Consider the following 13365-nt stretch of genomic DNA (forward strand, 5'->3'; position numbering starts at 1 on the left):
AGATAGTCTTCTTTTCTTATCTATCCTAAATTGTAATTTACTAATCAGATGAACATAAATATTTTCGTTCGATAGAGGATTCGACAACATACCATAAGAGGTCACGTTCTGGTGACCTTTATACCTCCCTGTACTTCAGATCACATATTTTTTCTCACCTAGCTATGTCCCTAAAAGTTGCTGGTAGAAACAATGTGATTAGCCAATCCGAACAGTCACCAGAACATGTCCCCTAATGGGATGTTGTCAGATCATTTATTGAGAATAAGGATAATTGTTTTTATCAGATTGTCTAACTATAAGTTATTTTGATAAATTTGTCTAAATTTGTCTCTGTTATGTTGAATATAGTTTTATTGTTATATAACGTTCTAACTAACTCAAAGTTCCGATAAACACTCGTCTAGATTTCACTATCACTAAGGTTGATGCTGCAAAATATGATGATTACACGTATGTATGCATCTTTTAAACATCTATCATAGGGTGTTTCGTTTTGTATTTTGTATAATAAGATGCATTTGATGTTTTTCAATTTGTTACTCAGCATAAATTTAAGCGACACAAAAGATCTGGATATAATGAATATTTCCATTGCTAATGAAATAAAATACAATATAGACCTTTTGTACAAGGTCAACATTCTATGACAGAATAAAACATTATGTATATCAAACACGCTAAAGCGAGGGGGAAATATTATAAATATCCAATGTATGTTACCAGTGTTAATCCACCGTTTACCATTAAACAGGTAGCATACATATGAGTGAACTTCATAGTTGTTCAAAGGGGTATAATCCAGTATATTCATAGTCGATTATAGATAAAATAAACATTCAGTAAGTAATAGGATAATAGCTCACTGTTAGCGTAAACAAGAGGTGAATTAGGGAAATGATGAAGTCTTGTTGACCAATGAGCTTTAGTGATTTAAAAAGTTGGCGTTTATTTTGAAAGTTTCTTTTAAAAAACAACAAAATTTCACTTAATAATTAAAAAATGATTGCGTGTTTTAATGTGAATACAAAGAGTGTCTCCCTATATTTTATTTGTATATCAATTCAATTTTATTAATCATGAAAAATGTAAAGCATATTAAGGAATGCTTAATATAAAACACCCCAAATTAACTTTATATATATATTTGGCTGTTTTCATCTTTGAGACACAGACTTCTATAGTATTTAGTGACAATTGTTCTTTAAAGAAAATGTCTTTAATAGTAACATAAAATAAAAATAAATTAGATATGACACTTTCATCAACATTACATCATTTAATAAATTATTACCAATGTCTTAAGTCGTTATTCGTATATATAATTTAATTTTAATTGTACATAGCAACTCCAATAGCTTATATGTGATTATTTCTTAAAGGAAAAGGTCCAACCATTTAAATGGAATTACAACGACAAAGATCAAATTATAAGGATAAAATATAAATTTATGTTTTGGAGATGTAACACGGACATCTGAGTGTACTGTCATCACAAACCGCCTTGATCCAGTTTATTTATAGTACATTCAGATTTTTATTTCATATCTCAATAAAATAAATATATATTTAAATTAATCTTACAATAACTCCATACACTTGGTCGAAGTATTTTAAGCCTTACATTTAGGAGAATCGGCCACTACACGTGACTGATTATCAACCACAAAGCTGCTGGTATACTGAGACAGCGAAGGAGGGGTGTAAAACATAAACAAACGACAACAATACAGTAATATCTCTTTGCTGGGTGTTCTCCCTTGTTTTTCATTTTTTCGAAATATCGTATCGCCGGTTATTTTCGCTGGGGTGTGATCTGGAACATTTGATCCACAAAGAAATTAAGATATGGATGAGTTATATACACACACTTACAGCCAAGTCGCAAAATCTTCAAACCGTTAAAATGAATTCTCTCGTTTTCAGTTTAAAAATCACAAAATTTTGACCCGCGAAAATCGCCGGCTATACAGTAGTAGTTTGTTTACTAGTAAATGGACTTTACTATCTGTATAAAGTGGTGATGTTTAAATCGTGATAGCTAAAAACATGCACCAGACAAAACACATCATCAATGTTTAATTACATAAATGATCACTGTGGTGTCATAAGTATCCGTAAAATACATGTGAATGTTATGTAGAGGATGATCAGTACATTGTATTGATGAGTCTGTCAGAAGACATTCCATATATGACCTTTCAACTATCTAACAACATACTCTTGAAAAAAGACATCATCGATGTATAATTTCATTAACTTGCTGAAGTGTCCTAAGCCTTTATCTTTATGAGTAATTGGAGAGCACCAAACACCACTTGTTAAAAGATGTTAAATCCACAAACATAAGATCTGAGTCATATGAATAATGAGGATACGTTGTACATTGTTTAAATCTCCTCGGTGTGAAACCTCTGTGTACATCAGAGCGGGTGTACCTCGTCAATGGGTAAACCCGCTCTGATGTACACAGAGGTTTCACACCGATGAGAATTAAACAATGTACACAGTATCCTCATTATTCATAAGTATTTTCGACATGTATAAACACATAAAGTTCACTTCTTGCTGAATCTGTAATTCGTGTCGATGTTACAGTTGATAACATTACGTGTTAGATAGCACGACTAAAACGAACTGGAATGAAGTAGTCCGTTGTATAGAAAGAACATATCTAAATAACTAGTTTCTCCCCCAAAATCACTTCAGTTGAAATTCTAAAATTACCATTTTTTATTTTATGAAAAATGATTGAAAACAATAATTTGAAATACAAAGTAGTAATTTTATTTTTAACGTACATCACCAATGATGAGTTTGTCGATAAGGCCTTGTCCTTTTATGGCGTAGTGTCACATGCCTTCGATGACACCATACAGAAACAGCCTCACTTTACTTTTACATTTGAGACAGTTTTTATAGTAATCTGTGCAATGAAAATATCATCTCATATAGTCTGTGACCAGGACAATACTCTATAATTACATATAATGACATAATCGGTTGACTGCAAAAACACCGGGATCTCTACTATTCTATTATGGCCCATTCCAGAGGGAACTGTTCTCATATAGCGTTTTCTGGCGATGTAAAGTCCCCGAGTCGAAGACGAGGGGACTATACCTCGCCAGACAACACTACAGGAAAACTGTTCCCGACGGGAAGGGCCATAATTAGTAATAACGTCATATATTTGGTCGCGGAGGAATATACTTTTGTTTAGTTCCCGTAGTCAGGTATAGTGTCCCGTAGTCAAGAAGGACAGAGAACTGTCGCAAAATAGACCATGGTTTTTATCCAATCGGATTCCTGGTAATTATCATGTGATGTTCTAAATCGGCTTTAACACTGTTAGGATCTTTATTTTGAGTTATTTACGGGAAAACAGGTTTAATGTAGCGTTCTAGCACTTCGTGTTGAATTTGACGTTGTTCAATTGGCATTCGTACTCACATAATTGGCAGCTGAATGCAATTCAATTAATGTATACATAAATACATATGATATTTATTTGACAACAATTCTAATGCAATATCGAGATTGCAAAAAAATCATTGTTGTCAAGAAGGGAGAAATTGACACTTACAATCACACATATACCAATACATATCTGCTACCAAAAACAAATACAAAAATATTCCTTATTTCCGTATACAATGGAATCTGTAAGCGGTAGCAGCATAACACAGATATCAAAGCACACACCCCATACACAGTGCTCGAAGCCTTCAGAGCGAACCAAACCAAATATTTTTGTCCTGTTTTTATCTTTCAAATCGCCCCAAAACTATCAAAAAATATTTTGTCACTGTAAATGACAATATCACGCCACCGCGTGCCATCCAAATGACATGACATCTCGTCACCGATCATCACGTTCGGTAAGGTTAAATAGTAGATTTGTAATGATAATGTATAAATATGAAGACATCCTAATATAGCAAATATCAAGTTATGTTGATAGAAACCACCATAAGACCAAATCTCAACGTTTGGTTATAGGAAAACACTTGACAATAACCGATCGGAATGTTTGTTTACACGCCAGTCGAAATCTGCGGTCAAATATACTGTATATTATGGGATTCACAGCACAGTTGGCGAAGTAAGACCTGAGGAAGAATCGATACGCGGTTCTGGCGGCATCGTTGTTCTGGAGGCTATCCACAAAGTCATCCTTAAGTTCCCTCAATATGACGAGCAGCAGATAAGGCACGAAATTTAGGATGAACACCATCGATATAATGAACATTAAATACGTGGTACTTTTCGCCAGGTTTTTGTTTTTACGCAGTGTCTCCTGGGAGGATTTTCTCCCACCGTTTGACTGAATGGTTTTACTGCTTTTGGGTTTTGAGGACATTTTAGAAAATGAGCTTTGCATTGATTCGGACACTTTTTTAAAGCTGATTAGAGAATTTCGTATTTTCCCCGCACTTTGCATTGCTTGGTTGCAGGTCTTTTCTCCTGTTTCCACTTCACGTTCATCGTTGGCTTCTATGACACACGAAACATTCTCCCGTCGAATGTCCTGTCCTATATCGACAACATCCTGCAGACTTTGGTTCCCTTCGAGAGTGGAGACGATGTCCTGTTGGAGTTGGTCTGAATCTGTGGAAGGAACTAGTTGGTCCGACGATTTACTGTGGTTAAGCGCTGGATCATGTATCTGGAAACCGTCCTCCTCTGGGATAGGTAAATGTCTCTTGTTGGTCTGAGCTAGAACACAGTCTGATTCCACCGAAATACAGTCCTGTGATCTCATCTCCGACACACGGCGCTTCACAGCTGTTTGGGCGTCACTATGTGTATCCAAGACGACCGACGAGTTCTTCCGTTGTTCCTGACGTCTGGCGAAGAATCTAACGTTCCTGCCGATGATGCTGTACATGGTTACAAGTGTAACAGCCGACACTACAAACATCAACAGAGTGATGACATTGTAGATCAGAGGAAAGTCCGACTGGGACCAGGCGTCACTGACAGAACACTCAGTACCGTTGTATACAAAATTCTCAAACACCACCTCACGGGTCCGAACACCGTACATAAACAGGTTAGGCACTGAAAACAGAATCCCAAACAGCAAGGAACACACACTTAATATCTTGGCAATTTTGTTGGATATTTGCCACTTAATGGGTCTACATATTTTACGGTATCTGTCAATGGCTATTAACAATAGTATTGTCGAAGCTGCTACAGTTCCGGCCGAGTTTACGTATCGGGATATTCCACAGGCAATAAAATTGTCAAATTCGTATTGATTCAAAACGGTCAGGATCTCCATCGGAACTGCAACTACACATGTCATAAGATCGATGGCGGACAGGAAACGGATGAAACAACGTGAGTTGGAGTTGGTGTAGACTTTGGTGTAGATGTACAATACTATAGTGTTTCCGATGAGTCCTACCAGTGACAAAATTGACAGATACACGGACAGCGGGAACTGACGGAATGCCTCGGCATCGTTTATTTCTGAAAGTGTCGCCATGACAACCAATAATCCGTTTTCTCATCGAACTATTGCAGAACTAGAAGATATCGATATATTGCTTGAGTAACATACTTAATGCTTGTTTAATGTTGGTGACATGTGACGTAATCCATTTTTCCATCAAACTGCCGGCCACGGACTCGAATCTGGAAAATAAATTGATATCATCAAATATAGATAATTCTAGAGAGGTTCTTTTATTTGAAATTGTCGGTAGATAGTTCCAATTTTAAAAATCATTCGTACAAACTAAAATAAGTAATGAAAAGAAGGAAAATGCCATTTGTCAGTTTTCTGTAATTTTCTATAATACATATAATTTACATGTACACAGCATGCAACAGAGCAAATTCGATAAACAGTTTATTGCAAGAAGACAATTTATTGAGTTTTTCATTTTATGATAATCTTAATCGGTGATTATAAAGGCAAGCGTCATTTATTACGCAGATATATCGCTAGTGTAGCATTTCTTTACTATCGGAATGTGTAACTTCCGGTTGTTACGTGGTTTGCTGTGTTTATACCGGAAACTGACAGTGTTAGATAAGTGTTTGTTGCCGAGGGTCAAAGGGCACTGCAGTACATGGAATCACTAATGAAAAGGGTCAAAGAGCATGGCAGTGAACAATATGTATATATATCCCATTCAGCTGTAATAGCATCAGTAAATTAATGTTAAAAGTTATTCTTTGTAGTGATTACATCATTACAGAATGATTTGAAAATATTTAACATTGACTGGGTTCAAAGTGGCTCTTTTAATCTCTGGCAAGAGGAAAGAAAAGTCGTTTATCATGACGCAAAAGATGATTGTTGATAAACTACGGACGTGATCAAATGTCTTATAAAATTATAAATTAAAGTCTATTTTTGGTGATATTGAGAAAATGTAGTTCCTAGTATTATGTTATACAACTTTAGTATCATGTTAAATAACTCGAGTAACATGTGAAGCAACTCTGGTATTATGTAGTATAATGTAAAAAAAACTCTAGTATCATACTAAACAACTCTAATATCATGTCACACAACTCTAGTATCATGTCACACAACTTTAGTATCTTGTTAAATAACTTTAGTATCATGTCAAACAATTCTAGTATCATGTCACACAACTCTGTATCAACTCTAGTTTTGTGTTAACCATCTCTAGTTTTGTGTTAACCATGTCTAGTTTTTTTGTTAACCATGTCTAGTTTTGTGTTAACCATGTCTAGTTTTGTGTTAACCATCTCTAGTTTTTTTGTTAACCATGTCTAGTTTTGTGTTAACCATGTCTAGTTTTGTGTTAACCATCTCTAGTTTTGTGTTAACCATCTCTAGTTTTGTGTTAACAATCTCTAGTTTTGTGTTAACCATCTCTAGTTTTGTGTTAACCATCTCTAGTTTTGTGTTAACCATGTCTAGTATTTAACAACTCTAGTATTATGTCGTGCTTTGTGATTAATGTTGACAATTATACTACCACAGTCTCTCTTACACAATATCAAAACAGTACAAAAATGAGACAGGATGTGTAGAGATGAAACTTGACAATATAAATTACAAACAAACACTGAAATTTAGCGTTCTAACACTTTGATTGTAAATGTTTTAAATGCTTTTTTTCATTATTTAACTTCTTTTATAAATATAAAAAACATTTTATACCTTACCTTTTTTCTACGTAAAATCGTTCGTGTATCCGACGACTCATTCACAAAAAGAGACAAACAGTTTAAACTAGTAACACAGACTTTGATTCAGCGTGAGGTGTCAGTAATTGCTGAGCATTGCTGTCCTGTAAAATGTCAGCTGTCTAGCTCCACTATCTAGTCTGTGGTAATTCCGGGCACCGCCCTACGCCGCTCCGACATCAGCAGCACCCACTCTCAAATTACAGAAAACAAAAACTAGAACTGGACGTAATGCGAGGACGGAGGGTAATAACTGAAAATGATTCACGTCTTTTGTTAATGACAAATTAAGTGACTACGACAGACTAACACAGTCATGATGAGAATAGATTCACGCCTCTACTATTTAGAATACGTTCCAACAGGACGATTGGGTGACGTAGTTCTAAATGTCAAATGACTTGATTTTGATGTATTTAGGATGTTATCATGTTGTTGACCAGATGATAACGACTGTATATATAAGGGCGATGATGCGATGATAGGCGAAGAGCCTACTTCAGACTATGAATGTAGATCTTAGCATATCTATACGTAAAACAATACACATGTCCTTTTGTATCCACAAGGGTTTTAAGCATCTTAATCAGTAACACTCATACATAAGGATACTTTCCATGGAGTGAATTTCCTCGTTTGGTACAGTAGGCCAAGGATGAGTATGAACACATAGTTAGTTTGTCTAAATATAGCTTGCTTTTTAAATATTTAGGAAACATGTTAAGCAGCCATTTTAGTACTTATCAACGAATAATCCCCCATCTAGCACTCTGTTGGTGATTGCATTGAATCTCTTACTTCAATCTCTGTTTGACCATGGACTCATTCATGTAGAGTCTATCCTCGATATCTCAGGGGTTACCGTCACTGCCGTTATATCCATCCTCGTTATTCCAGGGGTCACTATCACTGTCGTTATATCCATCCATAATAATCCAGAGGTTATAGTTCTATCACTGTCATTGCTTTCATCGTCGTTGAATCATGGGTTGCTATCATTGGATTACGTCTAGATGTCTCTAAAAGGGAAAGACAGAGTCGGTATGCTATATATCGAACCTGCCGTGACCATATATTAACCAATGAGAATAGAGGATAATAATCTAACTAAATATGCATCAAACACCGGATATTGTTTTGTTGTGTAATGTACCATGTACCATGTACTAAATGCGCTTGCACCTTACACTGTGGATGTAGAAGAACAAGTCTCCAGGGAAAATGTCCTCTTATCAATTACTTCTTTAAATATTGAGATATTATCACCGCGATGAGGTTATCTACAGCAGTATCAAACCCCATGTAAAAGAAAAAAAAACTAAAAAATCAACTTTCTTTACCAACCCGACATTTTTACCCAAACTTTGGTGGATTTCCTCTAGTCCTGTAGCTCACAGTCATACAAGTCATCCCTTAGGGAAGACTCTAGCAATAGATATGTCAATTGATAATTTAACGTCTTCCCTGACCTTGATTTCTCGAAATAAATTGAAGTTAACTGACTTAGTCGATGTTTTTAACATAAGTTATATACAGAGAAAAAACAACAACTTATTTTTGACATAAGTCTGCACTTTTGTTTCGAGAAATCATCAGATTCACAACAATTTTAATGTAACAGATTCATCCCCCAAGGTAAACCAGAAAAATGACCATCAATATGCTAAAATGCGAAAGACGGAAATCAACACGACTGTATATGATATGCGGCAGAATTCACAACCTAAAACATCTCCTATGATATATCCTCTACCTCTACACCCATGTTACAACGATAACCTAACCATATAAGCTGACAATCAAAGAACTTTCTTAATTGTTGCCAAAAGTCAACAAACAACTAAACAGGTATAGTAAGCATCAGTGACTCACAACTAGACACTCCCAAAGAGGGATGGGTCACACGCAACCAATTTTTTGCAAACCCCATGGATAGACAAGTACTTTGATGGAACACGCCTGAAAATATCAGAAGAAATATCCATATTATTGCAGAAATACTAGAATCTCACCCAGTGGAATAGGTACCTATCGACCACGAGGAAGTATTTAACGCATAGAGAAAAATCAACAAAAATAAGACTGTTCATATCTTTGGATTTATGAGTGAACCTCTGTAACTAGTAGGTCCCCCTAATGTACACTAGCTGACAGACATGATCAACGACTTACAAAACAAAACCTGTTCCAGAATGTCTCAAGAACAGGATTATCATCCGGTATACAAAGGGGGGATCAAACCAACCTTTGCAACAGTCACATATATCATCTAAAAAGTCCTGGGCATATCTTTCCTTCACGTCACTCAAAAAATATACATAGAACCCAGTTCAGACTTCATCCAGGGTTATCCAAAGGTACTTCCATCCAGATCTGCACTGATCATTGATGTATGCTAACCTGAGACCAAGACAAAGCATCAACGACATATACATTTGATTCGCAAAAAGCCTTTGACATAAAAATGTAGTGAGTCACCCTCTTCTGCTGCAAAACGTCAAGACACAAGGTGATACGTTATGGCAAACCGAAATACATGTGTGTCACATCTCAGATACATTATATTTATACCATCAAGAGGAATAGGTAGAGGGGAAAAGCCTGTTTCTGTTGGCGCCAGAGCTACTGTCGCAAGACAAGAGCAACAGGAGATGATATCAAATGAGGATAGCTGAGAAGGGATTTTATTAGTTCTAGATACTCCTCATCGATGAAATATCCTTTCAAGTGGCACATAGGCTCCGACCAGGAAATGGTGGCAAACCAAGGTCTATTGTGCCTAATTTTCGTAACAGAAATGACCGTGAAAAAGTCCTCAATGCTGTCCCTGATAAACTGGCTGTTAAAGAAAAACAATTCGCAGTGTATGAACAGTTTCCTCCAGAGAAACGGAGAAAACTTCTATCCCCAATCTTCATGGAAAAAAGGCGTGGTCAGTCTGCACATCTCAAGGAGGACTACTATATATCAATTATCAGCTACAACCATTACCACAGCTCCTCCCACCAACTGGATTTCAACAGCCTCAAGATCTTCGTGCAACCCCCCATCCACCACCACCATCTCGGGAATTCCAGCAGCACCATGGCGCCCGATCAACCAACATGATTTCCATGGTAATGATCATCATCTTGGTGAGATATACAGTGACGTGCCAAAAGTCTTTCACATTTTTATGACGTCGCGTCGTCTTGTGATTTAGAATATTGCAACTTTAGAAAACCATAACTCAGAAACCATGGAACACACCTACCTGATATTTTAGTATTTTGTTGCGTGACCCTTTGCCTTAATTACTGCTTGGACTCGTCTTGGTAAGGTTGCATACAGCGCAGCAATATACCCAGGAGTAAATGAAGTCCAAATCAGAGTTACAGCATCAATAAGTTCTTGGCGACTTTTAATAGTATGCTGCACTCTCTGTAGACGAATCCTAATCATTCTCCATACATTTTCAATAATGTTTATATCTGGAGACTGAGTAGGCCAGGTTAAACAATTAATATTGTTTTCTGTTTTCCACTGCTGGGCCCTTCCCGATATGTGTGCAGGACAGTTATCATCTTGGAATATCCAAGGCTTATCAGGAAAATGTTTCAAGACAACAGACCATAAATTTTGATCTAATAGTTCAATGTGCTTATCTGTATTTAAATTTCCTTCTATTGGTCTCAGCACACCTACTCCGGAGGCACAAACACACCCCCAAAACGACACTGACACTCGGGAACTACCGTGACGTACAGTCCTGATCCCCAAACACTCGGGACGCCATTTCTCGTCGGCTTTTCTCCACACATACACTTTTTGATCAGTACCTAAAACTACTTGTGTCTCATCAGAGAATATTACAGTGTTCCAATTTTCAGAAATTGTCCAATTTTTATGTCCACGGCACCACTCAACTCGTTTTTTTCCTGTTAACTGCCGATATCGTCAACGTCTTACATACAGACCGCCTGGAATAACCCTCAAAATGTAATCTTCTCTGTACAGTACGTTTTGAAACTTTAACAGGAGTAAATGAATTAAATTGTGTAGATAAATCTGTCAATGTTTGCCAACGATCATGTTTTACTAGGCGAAACGTTGTCGATCCCCCTGTTCACTTGTTAATCTGGGCCGCCCGCTTCGCTGCTTATTTTCAATACTTTCTCTTTCTTTGAAATTCTTTAAAAATTTACTGATGGTTGAATGGGAGAATCCTACAATTTTGGCAATATCTGCATCTTTTCTACCACCTTCTTTCAATCGTACCACTTGTTCCTTTTCAGCCAACGTCAATTCCCGGCGAACCATCCTTCATGATTGTTGACGTCTGCTACAAAACTAAAAATAGCCCCACGCGAATTTGACAGATATGGGAGATAACCCCCGCACTTCATCTTGCACAACACAAAAGAGTTCCGATTCTAGTACTAATTTTTGGATCGCGAGGAAAGAAATTCTAATTACTTCCGGGTATTGACCGACGACGCGTCATAAAATGTGAAAGACTTTTGGCATGACACTGTACATGTACGTTCCAGCTCAGGCAAGCAACAGAACCACACTTTGGGATGCGATACAAGAGGTTCCTACAATCATAAAGAACTCATAAATCCTACACTAAGCGTAACATTGCTGAGTGTTTGCGGATTAAAATCAAAGTTAAAATTAACAGAATTCGATCAAATAATTAAGTCGTTTGACGTTTAATGTGTTCCTAGAAAGTCAAACTGATGAATTTGATGTTTTAAACTTACCGAAAGGCTACTCACACTACGCAAAACACCAGTCTAAATGTATAAGACGATCGGGTGATATCTTTATTGTATACAAGAAAAGTGTTGAACATTTACTATATTTTAAATCTAGTAATTCCGAATATTTACAATGATTAATAAAATCGAAATCCTTGTTAAATCTTGACTTTGACATATTACTCGGTGATGTTTATATCTCACCTGAAACTTCTATTCAACTATTAACGCCTTTTTAGAAATAGAGCAAGAAATGATCACTTATCACTTATTGGAGATTTTAATTCGATGACTCAGTCGAGACAGGATTATAAGAACCTGGTAATAGCCTTTTTGATGTGTTAAATATTGATGAAAATGAACATTTATTTAATGTTTTAAACTTATTTAAACTTCGGGAACAGCACTTTTCCTTATATCCACGGTCCATTACGTAATCCGTGAAAGACCTTGACAACACTTCACAAGACCTAGCTCAACTTGAATACTGAGACGACAAAAATAGCCAAAATTCCATGGCGCACCACGTTTCGGGCCGTGATCGCCGGGAACATAGTGTAAACCTAGCACAGAGGTTTATCATTTCAGGTATTTAATTTTGATTAGTTTTTAAAGGGACATGAACCTAATTATAAATACACCATGTAAATTTGAGTAAAATACATATTTAAGACGTGTCAGATACCTTACTAAGTAAAATATATAAGTTATTGTACAAATGTGTCAAATAAAATAATTATAGTGGAAATTCCATCTTTCTGTATTTTGAACCGGCCCGGTCGAATTTTGTAACGATATCGATAGTATATAGTAGTGTTGAACTTTAGTGACATGCCACAATGCACTGCACAAATGTTAACAAAATGGTGGGTCAAAAACGTGGGTGAAGCGAACACAAACGAATTCTGATAGAAAACAGTGTACATGTACGTCAAGAGTCAGTTACGTGGGCGATTTGGAAAGTATGTAAATATAAATGGATCGCTGAAATGCACTTTATACTTGCGTGATGTACATATATGCAATAAGTCAGGAACCTCACTTCGCGGTGCCCTGTCGAATGAAAAGTCTCGTTTGGCTTTTGACTTATCATTCTTACGCTATATACAAATTGTTTTATAACAAATATGGCTTAAACTTCATTTGTCAACCATCGTAAATTATAAAATAATCTTAAAATGTGGAAAACAAATATTCCGTGTCATGTCAGCAAGTTTGTTGTTAATTATAACCTCGCTTTCGGCCAGCTTTCGTTTTGTGTTCCAAAAATAGAATATGTCGGTCTATTTTTATCATTTTTGAGGTATGTATTCCCCATGTTTTCCTGTCGTTTTAGATAACCAATCATTGTAATAAAATATTCAATAAATATCTGAAAACCATATCTAAGCATACAGAACAACTTATTTAAGGTTCATGTCCCTTTAAGAAATTTTTCACAACA

General features: G+C 36.3%; 1 protein-coding gene across 1 annotated transcript; it reads right to left on the reverse strand.

The window, feature by feature from the left end:
* Positions 1–2764: 2764 nt before the first annotated feature.
* On the reverse strand, positions 2765–8224 carry LOC138309534 (alpha-2 adrenergic receptor-like). Its single transcript, XM_069250765.1, has 2 exons — positions 7159–8224; positions 2765–5646 (listed from the first exon to the last, which is right to left on the reverse strand). Exon 2 carries the CDS (start codon positions 5495–5497, stop codon positions 3986–3988), a length of 1512 nt encoding a protein of 503 aa, XP_069106866.1. The 5' UTR covers positions 5498–5646; positions 7159–8224; the 3' UTR covers positions 2765–3985.
* Positions 8225–13365: the final 5141 nt, after the last annotated feature.

Source organism: Argopecten irradians, chromosome 15 (genome assembly GCF_041381155.1).
Source record: "Argopecten irradians isolate NY chromosome 15, Ai_NY, whole genome shotgun sequence".
In the NCBI taxonomy this organism is placed as follows: Eukaryota; Metazoa; Mollusca; class Bivalvia; order Pectinida; family Pectinidae; genus Argopecten; species Argopecten irradians.

What these genes read in the sequence shown, in the direction of transcription:
- LOC138309534 (XM_069250765.1), bottom strand. Translation starts at nt 5,497, where the DNA reads ATGGCGACACTTTCAGAAATAAACGATGCCGAGGCATTCCGTCAGTTC.